Source organism: Hypanus sabinus, chromosome 5 (assembly GCF_030144855.1).
Source record: "Hypanus sabinus isolate sHypSab1 chromosome 5, sHypSab1.hap1, whole genome shotgun sequence".
Lineage (NCBI taxonomy): Eukaryota > Metazoa > Chordata > Chondrichthyes > Myliobatiformes > Dasyatidae > Hypanus > Hypanus sabinus.
In genome coordinates, this window is record NC_082710.1 from 182536439 (window position 1) to 182555576 (window position 19138).

At 47.4% G+C, this 19138-nt stretch overlaps 1 protein-coding gene across 1 annotated transcript; it reads left to right on the forward strand.

Annotated features, from left to right (window-relative positions):
* The first annotated feature begins 13988 nt into the window (after positions 1-13988).
* LOC132394720 (butyrophilin-like protein 8) lies at positions 13989-17420 on the forward strand. Its single transcript, XM_059971104.1, has 2 exons — positions 13989-14341; positions 14984-17420. Exons 1-2 carry the CDS (start codon positions 14095-14097, stop codon positions 15367-15369), a joined length of 633 nt encoding a protein of 210 aa, XP_059827087.1. The 5' UTR covers positions 13989-14094; the 3' UTR covers positions 15370-17420.
* The last annotated feature ends 1718 nt before the right edge of the window (positions 17421-19138 follow it).

Genomic DNA, 19138 nt, shown 5'->3' on the forward strand with positions numbered 1-19138 from the left:
TTATGGTGTACTGTCTGTTTTTGGGCGAGGCGGGGACATCACACAGCATCCACACCAGCTGATTACCCAGTTTGGCGGGGCCGAAGGCTGCTCCCCCTAGACAAGAACGAGCTGAGCGAGCCTGAGGTGACCCAGGGGGTTACATTGTTGCGAGAGAGTGCTGGAAGCTTGTTTGGGTTAAAATTTACTGATAACGAGAATTGTATTCCTTTGTAAAACAAATGGGGATTAATGTTCTTTCTTCTCAGTCTGTAAGCTTTTGTTGACGGGCTTTTGGGCAGATCGGCGTTATTAATCACTTAGTTATAGTAACCTTTATAAATTGTACTCATTTAATCGCTTATGGTGTACTGTCTGTTTTTGGGCGAGGCGGGGACATCACACAGCATCCACACCAGCTGGTTACCCAGTTTGGCGGGGCCGAAGGCTGCTCCCCCTAGACGAGAACGAGCTGAGCGAGCCTGAGGTGACCCGGGGGGTTACATTGTCACCCCTCCGTCACGAGATCAGTCGGAAAAATGCAGGCCACCTTCCCACTGAACAAAAGCAGTAACACAACGTTCATTCCCTGATGCTGCAGCGCATCTGCAGTCGCGGTACTGCGGGGGTTCAGCGGCTCCCCGATTGTGGAATCAGGAAGTACCGGGAGTTAACATGACTTCGAGAGGCCAGGTGGAGAGTTGGAGCGAGGAGGCAATTTGTCCCATCTGCCTGGATTTCTTCACCGATCCAGCGTCACTGGAGTGTGGTCACAATTTCTGCGGCTCCTGCATCACGCAGTGTTGGGAAAGTGCGAAAAGAAACTCCTGCCCGGAATGTAGAGACGTGTTTGCAGACGGTAAACTCAGGCCAAGTCCGGTCCTAGCAAGACTGGCTGAAAAAGCTCGAAAACTAAACCTGAATCGGAAGGAAGAGGGAAGTAAACTTCGAGGAACATGGGGAAGAACTGAAGCTGTTTTGTGAAACCGACGAGAAACTGTTCTGTGTGACTTGTGCAGCTTCCCAGGAACACAGAGAGCACCGCTTCCTGACGATTAAAGAGGGCTTCGAAATTTACAAGGTGAAAATAGCCCACTTTTGATAGTCTGTTTATGTTGCGACATCTTTTTGTCTAATTCTTTCACTGCTTAATTCCCAGGATCGAGTTAAATGGTTCTTAGATTCTCTCACAAAGAAGAAATCAGACTTCGAGAAAATTGAGCAGCAACAGAAAGAAAACATTGCCAGATTTCGGGTGAGGCTTCCTGAGCAGAATTTTGTATATTGTTGAGTAGTTTTGTCCCAGTTCATGTAGAATAGCAGAGCGTCGCAGTTCCCGGTTGAATGCATGTTGGCGGTCATTTCTAGAGGTGTAGATCAGCAGGAGAGTTTAAAAAGCGAGCAGATTAACGGAGTGGGCGACAGAGTAGTGGGCGACAGAGTAGGAAGGCTTTTGCTCGAGAGGCTTCTGCGAGCAGAGGCTGAGGATGAGCTTTCTCCCAGTGAGGTAAGGCCGGGTAAGCTCCTTTAATTGATCTAATTAGCTTAGGTGTAGGTAATGGAGGCAGCAGTTAGGGCAGTTTGCCGGATGTGGGAAGTCAGGGGGAGCACAGCTGTCCTTGATGACTACACCGTGAAAGGTGCATCCAGCTGCAGCTCCGGACAACCCGAGTTAGGGAGCTGGAGCTGGATGAACTTCAGATCATTCAGGAGGCAGAGGCAGAGATAGACAGGAGTTTTAGGGAGATAGTCATCCCCAAGAGTCGGGAGACAGGTAGCTGGGTGACTGTCAGGAGAGGGAGAAGGAATAGACAGAATGAGCAGAGCACCCCTGTGGCTGTTCCCATCAACAATAAGTATACTGTTTTGGATACTTTTGAGGGACTCTCTGATGGTGGTGTCTGAAAAGAGGATGTTGTCAAAATTGCATGCCATCTTGGACAACGATTCCCATCCACTCCATAATGTACTGGCTAGGCACAGGAGTACATTCAGCCAGACTCATTCCACCTAGATGTAACTCTGAACATCATAGGAAGTAATTCCTATCTGTGGCCATCAAACTTTACACCTCCTCCCTCGGAGTGTCAGACACCCTGAACCAATAGGCTGGTCCTGGACTTAATTTTTCCAATTGGCATGATTAACTTATTATTATTTAATTATTTATGGTTTTATATTGCAATATTTCTTCACTATTCTTGGTGGTGTGGCTGTAATGAAACCCAATTTCCCTCAGGATCAATAAAGTTTGTCTGTCTGTACTACCTCTCTTGCATCATTTTCCAGCTGTCCGATAACCACACTTGCCTCACCTTTGCACTTTATGTATCTGAATTAATTTTTGATATCCTCTTTAATATTGTTAGCTAGATTACTTTCTTATTCCATCTTTTCCTTCTTAATTACCTTTTAGTTGCCTTCTGTTGGTATTTAAAAGTTTTCCAATCCTCCAACTTCCCACTAATTTTTGCTCCACTCTTTGTTCCCACTTTGGCTTTTATGTTGGCTTTGACTTCTTTTGTTAGACATGGTCATGTCATCTTGCCTTTAGAATACTTCTTCCTCTTTGGGAGAAGTACCCACTGCCTTCTGAGTTGCTTCCAGAAATCCCAGCCAATGCTGCTCTGTGTTATTTCTACCTGTGTTCTCTCTTGGGATCCAGGACCAATCTGATTTTCCTAAACCAGCTATATTGAAACCTCCCATGACTATTGTAATATTTCCATTTTGGCATGTATGTTCTATCTCTTGTTGTAACTTGTAGATGATATCCTTACTCTCATTTGCTGTCTGTATATAGCTCCCACCAAGGTCTTTCTACCCTTGCATTTCCTTAGCTCTATCCACAATGATTCAACACCTTCTGTCCCTATGTAATATCTTTCTAATGATTTAATTTAATTTTTTACCATCATGGCCAAGCCAGCCAATCTGCCTTCCTGCCTGTCCTTTTGATACAATGTGTACCCTTGGACATTCAGTTCCCAGCTATAATCTTCTTTCCACCATGATACAGTGATGTTGTAGGCATCACTGTATCTGTATCTTGTGTATCTGTAACTGTGCCACAAGTTCATCACCCTTATTCTGAATACTGTGTGCATTCAAATATAAGACCTTTCATCCTGTATTCACCTTTTTCAATTTTGTCTGCCTTCTACATTGCAACTCATCCTGTTGACTGCAGCTTTACCCTATCATCAGCCTCTCCTTGCTCGGAGTCTCACTGCACGTTGCCTCTGTTTGTAAACCAACTACCACATCCTCAGCACTATCACTCCAGTTTCCATTCCCCTGCCAAATTAGTTTAAACACACCCAAGCACCTCTAGTGAACCTGTGCGCAGGATACTGAACCGCCTCCAGTTCAGGTGTAACCCATTCCTTGAGTACAGGCCATATCTTCCCCAGAAGAGAACCAAATTATCCATAAATATGAACCCCTCCCCACTGCACCAGTTCCTCAGCCACACATTAATCTGTCAAGTTCTTCTGTTCTTGCCCTCACTGATACGTGGTACAAGCAGCAATCCAGAGATTACTATGATGGTGGCCCTGTTCTTCAGCTTTCTACCTAGCTCCCTAAAATCTCTCTTCAGGACTTCTCACCTTGTCTACCTACGACATTGGTGCCATTCTCACCCTTGAGACTACCATGGACATGATCTGAATCATCCCTGATCCTGGCACCAGGAATGGTTGTCCATCCACTATAGTTGGTAAAACATACAATCCAGGTATCTCTATCACACTCACAGAACGATATCTTTGTTCCTCCGATTAAGGAATTTCCAATCAACATTTTGGCAGGTACCTGGATAAGAAAGGTGTAAAGGAATAATGGGCAAATGTGACTAGCTCATTAAAACAAGTTAGTCGGCACAAACGAGTTGGGCTAAAGAGCCTCTCTGTCCTCCTCATTAAATCATTCCAGTATTCACTCACCCCTCCCCGTCTGGAAGCAATTGTTGTCCACCCCTTGTGCACACCTGTTGTTACTGGTTATCTACCCTCTTTCTTTCCACATGAAGAAAGCCCTTGATCAGAAACATCGACTATCCATCTCCTTCCACACATGCTGCTTGATCTGCTGAGTTCCTCCAGCATTTTCTGTGCATTAATCAAGAAAGCTCCACTCTCTTTCCTGGAGAAACTACCTTGGGAAGATACTGGTTGTCCACCTGCTGTAGTTGGGTAAAACCTCAGGAACTCCTGTTGGCTAACAGACTGTAACCAATGCTTAGCAGCTCAGCAGCCTCTTCCCTGGTCTCGGGTCTACACTGTCCGAATCTCCCCCCCCCCCCCCCCACAAACCATTCCACCTTTCCCTGTTGGCTCTCTAATTCTCTGCTTCTCTCCCAGACTCTATCACCCTGAATGTGGAAACAGCGAATCTGGAGCTCGAAGTGACTGATGATCGGAAGAGTGTGAGATTGACCGAGACCCGGAGGGATCTCCCTGACACTGGGAAGCGGTTCCGAGTCTGGGGTTGTGTGCTGGGTTTGGAGAGATTCACATGGGGAGACATTTCTGGGAAGTGGAGGTGGCGGGACAGTTTCATTTTACAACACGAAGACCAAGTCCCATCTCCACACCTTCACTGGGAATACATTCATGGAGAAACTTTATCCATTTTTCAGGACCTGGGATACAAACGAGTGGCTGGGAATCTGCTCCGGTTCCACTCCGGGTCTGTAAATGGGTTGGGTCCTGGGACCAGAGTCAGGAGTAAGTCAGTGTAAATATAACTGTACAGAGAGTGAAATAAACACGATGTGAGAAATATCGATCCATTAATTTTAACTCATTCACCGCATCCATCAATGGAACAGGAACACTGCAGATTCAGCAGCAGCCGCGGGTGGCGGGTCCTGAGCTCCCCGAGTACTAAAGTCCACCAAGACAGGTGAAATGGGACAAGTGGTGGTGGTGCTGACTGGAAGAGGGAAGTCAAGGTGAATCTTGGGGAGACGAGACATGTCGTGGTGGTAACCGGTGAAGTGCCAGGGAATGTCAGGCATGTCAGGCAGCATCTGTAGAGGGCAAATTTTCCTGTAATTTCCAAGTTTGTATGGCACATCTTCTGACTATATTACAAACTTTTACATTTCTCTTGTGAATCCCAGAGATTCACTCCTCAGGAATCTCTACCTGGTACAATGCAGTGTGAATTTGTGTTGTGGGCTGTTTCATTACCTGAGGGGTGGCAGGTAGTGCTGAACATTGTGTCGTCATCAGTGACCATCCCGACCTCTGACCTTACCATGGACAGAAGGTCATTGATTAAGCAGATGAGAATATTTGGGAATAGGACACTGACCCAAGGAGTTCTTGCAGAGATGTCCTGTACTGAGATGAGCAGTTTCCAAACACGTCAGTCCCCACACTATTCCCACTGTCCCACTCTCTCCCCACAGTCCTGTGTCAGTCCCTACACTAATCCCACTGTCCCACTCTCTCCCCACAGTCCTATGTCAGTCCCCACACTAATCCCACTGTCCCACTCTCTCCCCACAGCCATGTGTCAGTCCCCACACTAATCCCACTGTCCTGTGTCAATCCACAATTTGGTTAAAATACCTTGACAAAGGAACTCCCTACAAATGCCTGTTTTCATGCATATCAATTCCGAACACAGGATTATTCAAACTCGTATGTCCAAAAAAATAACTTCCCCCCTCGTTTACAGCCCTGTGTCTGTCCCCAAACAGGTTTAATGTCTCCTGCTGACTGGTTAGTGAATTTGAGGCACGTGTGAGGTGTGAGTAGGACGGAAGATGATCGAGGGATCCAGTCAAGGCTTGTGGGGTAGAGATGTCAGGACGTAATGAAGACAAACGCAGCGAATGGGAGATGATATTGAATGAGGGGAGCTGCATGGAGGAAGGTGGCTGATAGGTTTCTCAGAAAGGGGCGAATTCAGGATTGTCCGGTGATGAAGACAGTGCAGTGGACAGGATTTTTTTTAGATTAGATTAGATTATGAGGACACTTAGTCCTCATTTATTGTCATTTAGAAATGCATGCATGCATTAAGAAGTGATACAATGTTCTTCCAGAGTGATATCACAAAAAGAACAGGACAAACCAAAGACTCACACTGACAAAACCACATAATTATAACATATAGTTACAGCAGTGCAAAGCAATACCGTAATTTGATAAAAGCAGACCATGGGCACTGTAAAAAAAAAAGTCTCAAGTCCCGATCGACTCCAATAGTCCCGATATCAGGCAGCAAAAAGGGAGAAACTCTCCCTGCCATAAACTTCCAGGCGCCGCCAAACTGATGCCTTGGAAGCACCCGACCACAGAAGACTCTGAGTCCGTCCGAAAACTTCGAGCCTCCGACCAGCCCCTCCGATACAGCCTCCCGAGCGTCTTCGATCTCGTCCCGGCCGCCGAAACAAGCAAAGCCGAGGTCTCGGAGGCCTTCTCCTCCAGAGATTCCGGACCGCACAGTAGCAGCGGCAGCGAAGTGGGCATTTCAGAAGTTTCTCCAGATGTTCCTCCATGCTCTCACGTCTGTCTCCATCAAATCAGGATTGTGCACGGATCCCTACTTACAGATATCCATCATCAGAGAGGCCGCCATTTCTCCTCCTCTTTGGAGGTTTTAAAGAAGGAAGAAAGGAATCTATCATTTTTCACTTTAAATGTAGTCAATGACTTGGCCTTCACAATCATACTGTCCCCCTGTTCATGACGGAATGTGAAGCTTGGCTCTGTAAAATGGACATTCTGTCACTTTTAAACAACTTCTCCCTGTTCCAGATTCTCTCCTGAGAGGAATCAGCTAGATACCATTGTGGACATTTGGACCATTTGCTTACGTCCTTCTAACTGTTTAGTTCCTCTCGCATGTGACCATCTCTCAGGCTGTTTACCACACAGTAGGTCAAACGTGAATTAATCCAGAAGGGATTCACAAAGATGTTGCCTGGACAAGAGGGTTTGAGTTCTGTTGAGAGACTGGACAGAGTGGCACTGATTTCCCGGTGCAAAGGAGGCTGCCAGCTGACTTTATAGACTCAAGGACAATTGTCTTGCTCAAGCGGTAGGGCTGACCAACCTCCGCCCATTAACCCAGCACCACCTCGACTTTCTCATTCACTTGCGTGCATTAGGGTCGTCCACAGGCCAGACTACCGGTTATCCAGTTTCGGGAGTTCAGCTCAGGACTAACAACCCTGTACCAGACCTCTCCTCTCTCCCCCTCCCTCCCCGAGCCTCCACCCTGACACGATGAGGGAAACCCTGAACACCGCCGGAGATGGAGGCTAGAGCCTCACTGCCGGCCGAAACGCCAGCGGCATCGAGGACAAACGGAGAGAGCCTAGGGGCGGAGTTTAGTGCAGTGGCGTTGGGCGTGAGTGACAGAGAGGGCTCGGACGCTCCGTCGTGCTCGTTCCCGATCTTGTTCCAAAGTGGACCCCCGGAGCTGTGGTGGGGGGCAGTGGCTAGTGCTGACCCTTTAGCATCTCGGGTAAGTGTCCTGAACCTTCGGGTGTCGGCAGGGAAATGTTTCAGCGGGATTTGGGAAACGTGGGACGGAGCGCGGCCTGGGCTAGTGACCCGTCTCCCCGCCGGAGAGTCGATCACTGTCCCGGGATGGGTGGGGAGAGGTTGCTGGAAATGTCATGGGTCCACACCTGCCCGGTATGTCAGTCTTTCCGTGATCTGCAGTCGGAGTTGCCCACTGCACCCCCCGACACCATCTTGTTACTGCGTACAATGCATTACCCCCGGTGAACGGAACCCAGAACACCCGGGGCCGGCTCGAAAGCTTCCCTCTGCCTCCGTGACTCACTGACCGTGGAGCAGGTGAGCCGAGGGCATCAGCAATTTCCTACATGGGCCGGGTTCCGCGATTGGGCGTCCTGTCGGATCCAGTCCAGCCAGGGGTGGGGAGGGTGATGGTGGAAGCAATACTGAGATCCGCCGGTGAATGTGTAATGTCGCAATTTCGAGAGAATGAGTGTAAATAGGCGAGTGGAAGTAATACATGGGCCAGCAGACAGCGATGGACTGAAGGGTTGAGCAACAAGTGGCTGGTGATAGGGTAAACTTGCAGTCCATAGGATGAATTGCAATGTAAAGGTTGAACACAGGACTGAAGATGTGGAGGCAGATGCTGGTAAGACCTCAAAGTTTGGAATCAAAAGGTTGAGCATGGTACGGTAAACCGGAAAGCGTTAATACAGGACTGAATGTGTTATATTTGAATGTGTGCAGTATACGGAATAAAGCAGATGAACTTGCAGCACAGTTACAGATTGGCATGCATGATGTTGGCATCACTGAATCATGGCTGAAAGAAGATTATAGCTGGGAGCTTATTGTCCAAGGATACACATTGTATTGAAAGGACAGGTAGGAAGGCAGAGTGGGTGGTGTTGCTCTGTTGGTAAAAAATGAAATCAAATCATTAGTAAGAGGTGACATAGAACCCAAGGTGTTGAATCATTGTGGATAGAGCTAAGGGACTGAAAGGGTACAAAGACCCTGAAACAGTAGTAAGGATGTGGCCTACAGATTGCAATAGGAGGTGGAACATAAATGCCAAAAGGGCAATAGTGTTGGGCGAATTAAATATTCAAGTACATTGAGAAAATCAGGTTGGTTCTGGATCCCGGGGTGGGGTGGGGGGAAGAATTTTCTAGGATGCCTATGAGATGGATTTTTAGAGCAGCTGGTGGTTGAGCCCACTAGGGGATCAGCTATTCTGGATTGGGTGTTGTGCAATGAACCAGAATTGATTAGGGAGCTTAAGGTAGAAGAACCCTGAGGGGAAAGTGATCATAATATGATCGAATTCACCCTGAAATTTGAGATGTATCAGTATTACAGTGGAGTAAAGGGAATTACAGAGGTATGAGAGAGGAGTTGGCCACAATTGATTGGAAAGAGAACACTGGCGGGAATGATGGCAGAGCAGCAATGGCTGGAATTTCTGGAAGCAATTCGGAAGGCACAGGATATATACATCCCAAAGAGCAAGAAGTATTCAAAAGGAATGATGACACAACTGTGGGTAAGAAGAGAAGTCAAAGCCAACATAAAAGCCAAAGAGACTGCATACAGTAGAGTAAAATTCATGGGAAGCTTTTAAAAACCAACAGAGAGCAACTAAAAAAGTCATTGAGGTAAAGATGGAATAGGATAGAAGGCAGGCCAATAATATTAAAAAGGAGACCCGAAGTGTCTTCAGATACATAAAGTGCAAAAGAGTTCAGTGTGGATATCGGACCGCTGGAGAGGTAGTAATGGGGGCAAGGAAATGGCAGAGGAATTGAATATGTATTTTGCATTAGTCTTCACTTTGGAAGACACTATATAACACCTTAAGATATAGAAACAGAATTAGGCTATTTGGGCCCTTGAATCTGCTCCATCATGGCTGATTCTTCCTCAGCTTCAGTCTCCTGCTTTCTCTCCATATCCCTTCAAGCCCTGACCAATCAAGAATCAGTCAATTTTTATATTTATGTCTTAAATATACATAGACTTGGCCTTCACAGAGTCCTGTGACAATGAATTCCGCAGATTCGGTACTTTTTGGCTGAAGAAATTCCTTCTCATCGCCATTCTAAAAAGGACGCCCCTCTATTTTGAGGCTGTTGCCCTCTGGCCTTAGACTCCCCCATCGTGGGAAACTTCCTTTCGACACTCACTCTATAAAGGCCTTTCAACATTTGATAGGTTTCAATTATATCACCCTTCATTCTTCAGATCTAGTGAATACAGGCCCAGAGCCATCAAACACTCTTCATATGACAAGCCAATCAATCTTGGAATCATTTTCATGAATCTCCTTTGAACCCTCTCCAGTTTCAGCACATCCCTTCTCAGAGAAGGGACCGAAAACTGTTCACAATGCTCTCACCAGTGCTTTATGAAGTCTCAACATTACATCCTTTCTTTTATGTTCTAGTCATTTTGAAATGAATGCTAATGTCACAATTGCAATCCTCACCACCCACTTAATCCTTAGGGAATCATACACAGGACTCCCAAGTCCCTTTGAAGTTGAGATTTTTGTATTTTCTCTCCGTTTAGAAAATAGTTCACCAAAGTGCATGACCATACACTTTCCAACATGGTATTTCATCTGCCATTTCTTTGCCCATTCTCCTAATCTGTCTAAGTCTACCTGAAGACACCCTTATTTCCTCAAAATGACCTGTCTTCATATCATCTATAAACTTTGCCAGAAGGCCATCAATTCCATCATCCAAATCACAGGCAAATCATGTAAAAAGAATCGATCACAACATAGACCCTGTGGAACACCATTATCACCAGCAGCCAGTCAGTAAAGCCCCCTTTATTCTCACTCTTTGCCTCCTGCCAGTCAGCTACTGCTCTATCCATGCTGGAATCTCTCCTGTAATGCCACAGGCTTGGAGCTTGTGAAGCAGCCTCATGTGTGGTACCTTGTCAGGTGTCTTCTGAAAATCCAGGTACACAAAATCAACCAATTCTCCTTTGTCTATCCTGCTTTCTTCTTCAAATAATTCCAACAAGTTTGTCAGGCAAGTTTTTCCCTTGAGGAAACCATGCTGACTACAGCCTATTTTATCATGTGCCTCCAAGTACCTTGAGACCTCATCTTTAACAATCAGATCCAACATCTTCCCAAATGTTAAGGTAAGACTAACTGGACTTTAATTTCCTTCCTTCTGCCTCCCTCCCTTCTGGATGAGTGGAATGACATTTTGCAATTTTCCAGTCTTCTGGAACCATTCCAGAATCTAGTGGTTCTTGAAAGATCATTACTAATGCCTCCACAATCTCTTCAGCCACTCTTTCAGAATCATGGGGTGTGCACCATCTGGCCCAGGTGACCCATCTAACTTCATACTTTTACTTTCCCAAGAGTCTTCTCCCATGCCTCCCACGCTTCCCACACTTCATGCTGCCCTGACACCTGGAACTTTGATCATACTGCTAGTGTCTTCCACAGTGAAGACTGATGCAAAATGCTTCTTCAGTTCATCTGCCATTTCCTTGTCCCCCATTACTACCTCTTCAGGCTTATTTTCTAGCGGTCAGATATCCACTCTTGCTTCTCTTTTACATTTTATGTATCTGAAGAAACATTTGGTATCCTCTTTAATGTAATTGGCTAGCTTACTTTCGTATTCCATCTTTTCCTTAATGACTTTTTTAAATTGCTGTCTGTTGGTTTTTAAAAGCTTTTCAATCCTCTAACCTCCCACTAATTTTTGCTCTATTCTGTGCCCTTCCTTTGGCTTTTCGGGCAGATTGGGCCCATCAGTCTTGGACAGCAGCCTGTCCAGGAGAAGGAAAACTCTGATTTTAAACCTCCGCTGCCATGCAGCCATACCCACCCATGGGAAAGGCTTCGGGAGTAAACACAGAGGAAGAGATCCAGAGCTGGGGTTCCTAAGGCAGTTTGATGTTGTTTACAACTTCACTCTGACAATCCCTGTGATGACACTGGTGCCGAGCTGTATCGGTACTTGCCCTTCCCTTGAACTCCTTCAGTGACATGGAGAGGGGGAACCCGCTGCATGGGCAACAATCGGTTCTCCAAATCTTCCCACCCAGACTTGCGCCCTGGAGAGGACGCAGTCCACCAGAGACGCAAACCCGTGATTCCCTGCTCACCCTCGCCTTTGAGAATATCATGGACCTGATCTGAGACATCCCTGATCCTGGCAGCAGATAGGCAACATACCATCGCACCCACAGAAGCTCGTCTCTGTTCGTCTGACTATGCAATCTCCTATCAACACTGCAGTCCTCTTCACCTGAGCCACAGTACCAGACTCAGTGCCAGAGACCATGTCACTATGACTCCTCCCCCCTCCCCCTGGTAGGTCGTACCCTGCAACAATATCTAAAGCTGTATCCTTATTGAGGGGAATGGCCACAGGTGTACTCTGCAGTGGCTGTGCATTTCTGCTCCTCCTGACTGTCACCCAGTTACCTGTCTCCTGTAATCTAGGGGTAACTACCTTCTGAAGCTTCTTTCTGTCACCTCCACAGTCTTCTAAATGAGTTGGAAGTCATCGAGCTGCAGCTCCGGTTCCTTTACAGGTTCTATCAGTAGTAGTGCAGATGCGATAATCTGAGGGATTGGAGGTCTCAGAGATATCCCACACACGGGCCCTACAGCCAAGCTCACTGCACTGCTGTGCCCTAACACAGGTATGAACAAATAAGAACAGAAAGAGGGAAGCATAGGATAAGTTACCTCACCTAAGCCTGATCTCGCCAAAGCCACTCTGAAACTGGCACACTCAAAAGAACGCCGCTCTGCGTGTATTCACATTATATTTATCACTTTTTCTAATCAATCTCTCTTGTTGACTCGTCACTGCCCAAATCAGAGAAACTGTCGCATTGCATTGCCTTTGAAATCTGAACTGTGGTCCTGATTGAAGGGTAACTCATTGTACGCACTCCTTTCATTGATTGCTCAGTCGCCAAGTACCAAGTGTTCCCAACACAAACTTCTGTCACCTGCCTGACTCTTTCCCTAATAGCAGATTCAGTGTCACACTCTCCCTCATTGGGACTGTACTGATTAAGGAAATGTTCCTGAACGTTTCTCAACATGTGGGAACCCTGTCCCTGTTGTGGTGACGGGAGGATGGGTTAAGGGCTGAAGTGGAGGAGATGCGGGTGAGGGCATCTTTGATGACGGCAGAAAGGAAACCACAATCCTGAAAGAAAGAGAACATTTGAGAAGTCCTGGAACCGGAATAGGGAATAGCATTTTTGCATTGGGCAGGGTGGGAAGAGGTATAGTCAATGTAGTTATGGGAGTCAGTGGGTTTGTGGGTTTCGTGGTTTCCCTTCTGGCCCTCACCCGCATCTCCTCCACTTCCCACACTTCGGTCCTCACCCCATCCTCCCGTCACCACAACAGGGACAGGGTTCCCCTTGTCCTCACCTACCACCCCACCAGCCTCCGGATCCAACACGTTATCCTCCGCAACTTCCGCCACCTTCAACAGGACCCCACCACCCAGCACATCTTTCCCTCCCTACCCCTCTCAGCTTTTCACAGGGATCGTTCCCTCCGCGACTATCTGGTCCACACGTCCCTCCCCACAGAACTCCCACCCGGCACTTATCCCTGTAAGCGCAAATGCTACACCTGTCCCCACACCTCCCCCCTTACCACCATTCCGGGCCCCAGACAGTCCTTCCAGGTGAGGCAACACTTCACCTGCGAGTCTGCTGGAGTCGTCTATTGTATCCGGTGCTCCCGGTGCGGCCTCCTCTACATCGGCGAGACCCGACACAGATTGGGGGACCGCTTCGTCGAGCACCTCCGCTCCGTCCGTCACAATAGACAGGACCTCCCGGTTGCCACCCACTTCAACTCTACCTCTCATTCCCATCTAGATATGTCCATACATGGCCTCCTCTACTGCCATGATGAGGCCAAACTCAGGTTGGAGGAGCAACACCTCATCTACCGACTGGGTAGCCTCCAGCCTGGTGGTATGAACATTGAATTCTCCAATTTCCAGTAATTCCCCCCCCTCCCCCTATCCCAGGTCCCTCTCTGCCTCTCTCCCCTTTCAACTTTCTGTTCCTCTATCTCTACAGTTCTTTCTTGCTTATCCCCCCCCCACCTTTATCTTTCCTCGAATTGGTTTTCCACCTGGTGCCTCTAGCCCTTCCCCCTCCCCTATCTCTATTACTGGGCTTCGGCCCTCTCTTCACCCACATTCCTGATGAAGGGTCTCGGCCCGAAACATTGGCTACTCTTTTCTCACGGATGCTGCCTGACCTGCTGAGTTCTACCAGCGTTGTGTACGTATTCTTTGATCCACAGCATCTGCAGTTGTATTTTTGTGTTTTGAAACACTAGAGGGCAGCACCAACGACACTAATTAATTTACCGCCTCTGCTGCCAGAATACAATAAATTACATGCAGTTTAAGTCAGTGACGATAATTCTATCTCTATAAAGTGTCTGAGAGGCTTACTGTCGACACTCTGACTGTGTTTTACCTGCACGTCCCCAGGGGAGTTTATCGTGGTCACTCCGAGCAAGCCTGTCGTGGCTGAGGTCGGCCAGGATGCTGTGTTGGGTTGCCAGCTGGTTCCGGCCGAGGTCCCTGTGGAGATGGAGGTGCGCTGGTTCCGGGAGGACTGGTCCAAGGTGGTGCACCTGTACCGGAAGGGGCAGGACAGTCCTGAGTCCCAGATAGCACAGTACTCCGGGAGGACGGAGCTGTTCAAGGACTCCTTTCCCTATGGGAACGTCTCCCTGCTGCTGAAGAAGGTGACCGTGCGCGATGCGGGACGCTACAAGTGCTTCGTGGTCTCCAAGGCTCTGGACGAGGAGGGCTCTCTGCAGCTGCAAGTTGCCAGTGAGTGAGGGTGTCACTGGACAGCGGGAAATGGGCTGGGGGGGGTGGGGTTTAACGGAGGGCACGGTTTGCAGAGGACCAAGAGGAGGCAGGACAGTGCAGGCAGCGGGAAGTTAGCTGAGGGGGGAGGGGAGACTACCAGGGAGGAAGAACAATTGCAGACTACCAGGGTTTCAAAGTGTGCAGGAGGAATGTAGAAGACCTGAAAAAGGTGAGAGGGGAACAGGAGGGTTTGAGGGGTTAGAGGGAGGGTAGGATACTGGGAGGGGCGGGATGAGGGGAGAGGGAGAACAAGGGGAGGGGCAGAAGGAGGGCACAATAAGGGGAGTGGAGCTGAGGGAGGGTGGGATGACGGGATAGGAGTTGGGAGGGAGGCGAGATGAGAGGGGAGTGGAGAGGGACAGTGGGGTGCTTGGAAAGGATCAGTGAGTGCAGAGGTGGATGGGAGTTGGTGGGACAGTATGCTGTGGAACGGTGGGGCTGGTGGCTTACTGAGACAGGTGTACTGAGGGAGATGTTGATACGTCTGGGGGTTGAGAGAGGTCATTATGGTGATTCGGGGGATGCAGGGGGCAAACTCCTTTGTGAGCTTCTTTTTAAACTGAACTGGCGCCATTGCCCACTGACACCCCTCCCCTCCAGGTATGGGACAGCCGCCCACGATGAAGATGGTGGGCTATGAGGGCAACAGGATCCTGGTGGGCTGCGTCTCGGAGAAGTGGTTCCCGCGGCCGCAAGTGATGTGGCGGGACACCGCGGGCCAGCGCATCTCAGCACACAAGGAGTCGGAGGTAGCGGACGACGCTGGGCTCCTGAGAGTGGAGAGTGTCATCGCTGTGAGTCACGCCACGCCTGGTGTGTACTCCTGTGTCATCCAAAACCCGCTTCTGGGCCGGGAGTACGAGGGTCGGCTGGAGATACCAGGCATGTTCACCCTGTGCTCAGCTCTGGCCAATGTTACAGATGGGGTTACACATCTTGGGGGGAGTGACACGGGCTTTGAAGGTGGTGCAGAGGAGGGTCACTAGGTCAAGTTTGGAGGTGAGGGGGTTGTCCTTTAAAGAGGGATTGAGTTGACTGGGGCTATTCTTGCTGAAATTCACATTTGTGAAATGAATTTATAATCAGAGTGCATATATATTGCCATATGCTACCTGGAGTTCCATTTACTTGATGGCATTTACAAGTAATATAAAGAAATACAATAGAATTTCTGATAAACTAAAAAACAACTAAAAAAGAACATATTTTGCAAATAGAAAAGATAATATTGTGAACATGAGTTGAAAAGAGTTCCTGAAGGTGGGCACCACACAAGATGCTGGAGGAACTCGGCTGGCCAGGGAGCATCCATGGCAAAGAGTACAGTCGCTGTTTTGGGGGGAGACTCTTGGGCAGGAGTTTGCAGTTGTAGAATCAGATCAGAGTTGTGGAGAGTGAAGTTCTCCACACTGCCTCAGAGTCTGATGGTTGTCGGGTAACAACTGTTCCTGAACCTGGTGGTGTGGGAGCGAAGACTCCAGTTCCTCCTGTTCAGAAGAATGAGAGGGGATCTTCAAGGGATTAGATGAGGGATTATCTTCATTTATCACCGGTACATCGAAATAGGGGACTCAGTGAGTGAACAGACAGGAGATTCTGTGGATGTGAGCGGGACATCTGGGTGGTATGTTGCCTCCCAGGTGTCTGGGTCAGGGAAATCTCAGATCACGTCAACGTTTTGGAGAGGGAGGGAGACCAGCTGGATGTCTTGGTACATATTGGTACCAATGACAGAGGAAGGAAAGGCAATGAGGTCCTTTGAAGAGATTTTAGTGAGCTAGGTAGAAAGCTAAGAAGCAGGATCCCCCCCCGACCCGCGTAGTAATTTCTGGATCGTTGCCTGTGCCATGTGCCAGTGAGGGTAGAAACAGGGTGATTTGGCAGATAAATGCGTGGCTGAGAAAGTGGGTGGGACTGGAGTGAAGGGACTCAGGATAGGACGGATGGTAAAAAAGTAAAGATAGCGTGCAGTCGGGGTGTCAGGGAGGGCAGAGAGGTGATGGGACGTAGTCACAGGCAACAGGATAAGTATCAAAACATTAGGGATGCAGAATCAGAAAGGATAACAAATACGGTACTCAAGATGTTGTATCCCAATGTGTGATGGAATGTTAAGTTTTATTCATTGTGGACTGTGCCTTTAAGAACCCTGCCTGTGGGTAAGAGAAAGCTGTACAGTACAAACAGCTTGTTGCAGTGTGAGAGAGAGGGGCGGACACTGCTCACAGTTTGTTTGGGATTTATGCAAGGACACTGCCATCTTCTGAGTTCCTACAGAGAGAGAGGTGGAGTTATTTGATGGACAATTAATGTTTATGATTTCTTGTGGCTTGTTTTGAATAAGCAAGGTCAGATGATCCTCTCACAGACACACACACAGAGACTCGTGCAGTCAGAGTCAAGATGGATTCGGTCAGTGGAAGACACCAGTGAGACGGTCACTGGTTTAAACTTTCAGTAGCCCAAAGGGGTGAGTTGAGACCGATCCAGAATATTGATAACTGACTCTCACAAGTTGCAGAGAGGAGAGGAGAGGAAGGTTTGAAACAGAGGAAACCTAGTGACACTGTTTGTTCTCTCTCCACGTAGCTTGTGAGGATAAGTTTGTTTCTATTCGGATACGAAAGTGTGTTTATCACGGAGTTAATCCACAGGAGTGGGTTCTCTGGTGAGGGGAAAACCTTTGAGAGTACCACGTGTGTGTTTACCCTTTCTCTGGGTGTGGTAGTTCACTGAAGAAAGGCACCCCTGTGGCAAATCACTGTTGGAGTTATTTCGTATATCGTGGAACTGGATAAGTGGCTATCACGTTGTGTGTGAATGGGCTAACCTTGTAGAATCCACTCGTGTGTCTACCCTTGCCTGGGTGATAGTTCCGTGGAAGAGGATCCCCTTTGTGATAAGCTACTGTTGAAGAAGTTTCGGGGATTTATACATTTATGCCTATATATGCATAACACTGTTAACTCTGTTTTTCCTGGTGTAAGTTACTATATGACATAGTTACTAATAAAATAGTGTTTTGTTAACAGCAAAACCAGATTCCAGGTGTGTTCTGTTGCTGTTGATACTTTTATAGGGTTGCGTGTACATGACAAATGTGTGGAATATAAGAAGCGTCAAGGCTGCAGAAAAGGTGGTCGTCATGGAAGGATTGTCTACGGAGTCTCTGTGGGTGGAGGTTAGGAACAGGAAGGGGTCAATAACTCTACTGGGTGTCTGTTATCCCAATAGTAACAGGGACATCAAGGAGCAGATAGGGAAACAGATCCTGGAAAGGTGTAATAATAACAGAGTTGTCATGGTGGGAGATTTTAATTTCCCAAATATCGATTGGCATCTCCCTAGAGCGGGGGTTTAGATGGGGTGGAGTTTGTCAGGTGTGTTCAGGAAGGTTTCTTGACACAATATGTAGATAAGCCTACAAGATGAGCAACTGTACTTAATTTGGTATTGGGAAATGACTCTCTATGGCACCCTCCTCCCCCCACCCCTGCTCCTCCCACGCAACATTACCTACCGTAATACTTCATTGCGGACATAATATTAGACACCTCCCTCGAATCAAAGGATTCCTCAGCACCGATGTGGGTAACATAACAGATCTGGGAGGTGTGGGACAATATATGATGCTGTTCTGTGTTCTATTTTCCATGCTGTCTGGTCAGGGGCATCATGCAAGGCCACATTGGTTAGGGTGTGAACAAGGAACCTTAGATAAGTCCATCTCAGTACCAGTCGCTGTTCACTGGGACCACTCATGCCAATTGATGAGATTGATGAGTCATTGTTTCAGGTTCAGCACATTCTGTAGCAGGACCGGCAAACGTGGTCCCATTCACTACCTGTACCGCTGAGCGTTACCAACAGGTTGTCAGCTTCTTCGATCGATTGGTTTTCATTCAATCCAATCTTCACCTCCGATCCTCTTAGTATCAGGTCCAGAACCTATGTCCCTTCATCACCCTAATATCTGGACAACCTCCATCAGATCAGGCTCTTGAACCAGTGGGGACAGCTTCACCCAACTTCACTCACCCTATTACTGAACTGTTCCCACAGACTATTCACACACTCTCCAGGACTCTTCATCTCATGCTCTTGACCGTTGTTGCTTATTTACTTTTTTTTTATTCTCAGCTTAATCTGGTAAAAACTGAGCTATGGAAATTGCCAAACACACTCTTTCTAAATTGCTAGGACCTTTTGGACTATTCTAGTGTTGTTTAGTATTGTGGATTTCTGAAGATTTACACAGATATTGCTGTGTAGCCCTGATGGTTTAATGCCATTGTCTACTGCCTTTGGGGTGACAACAGTTACTAATGGGGCAATGTGTACCCTGTTCGTGTTCCAAAGTCTTTCAATTTCCTCTTAATTCAACATATTTCTGGTGTTTTTTTTACTTTATTGATTTCTGCATGTTATGTGTGTTTAGAATGGCTATATCTATTAAGTAATTGTTCTTGCTTATTTATCCTGTAATATTATATCCAGATGGTTATTATAGATTTTCCTATCTGTAACAACAGATCAATCTAATACAATTTAAGGGATTCTGAGTCTAAAACCAGATCAGGTTTGTATTTGTAGTAAGGTATGTTTTTTTTTTACAGGCCCTTCAGCCCTCCATGTTGTGCTGACCCATATAATCCTTAAAAAAAAGTACTAAACCAACACTACCCCATAACCCTCCATTTTTCTTTCATCCATGTGCCTGTCGAAGAGGCTCTTAAATACCCCTAATGTTTTAGC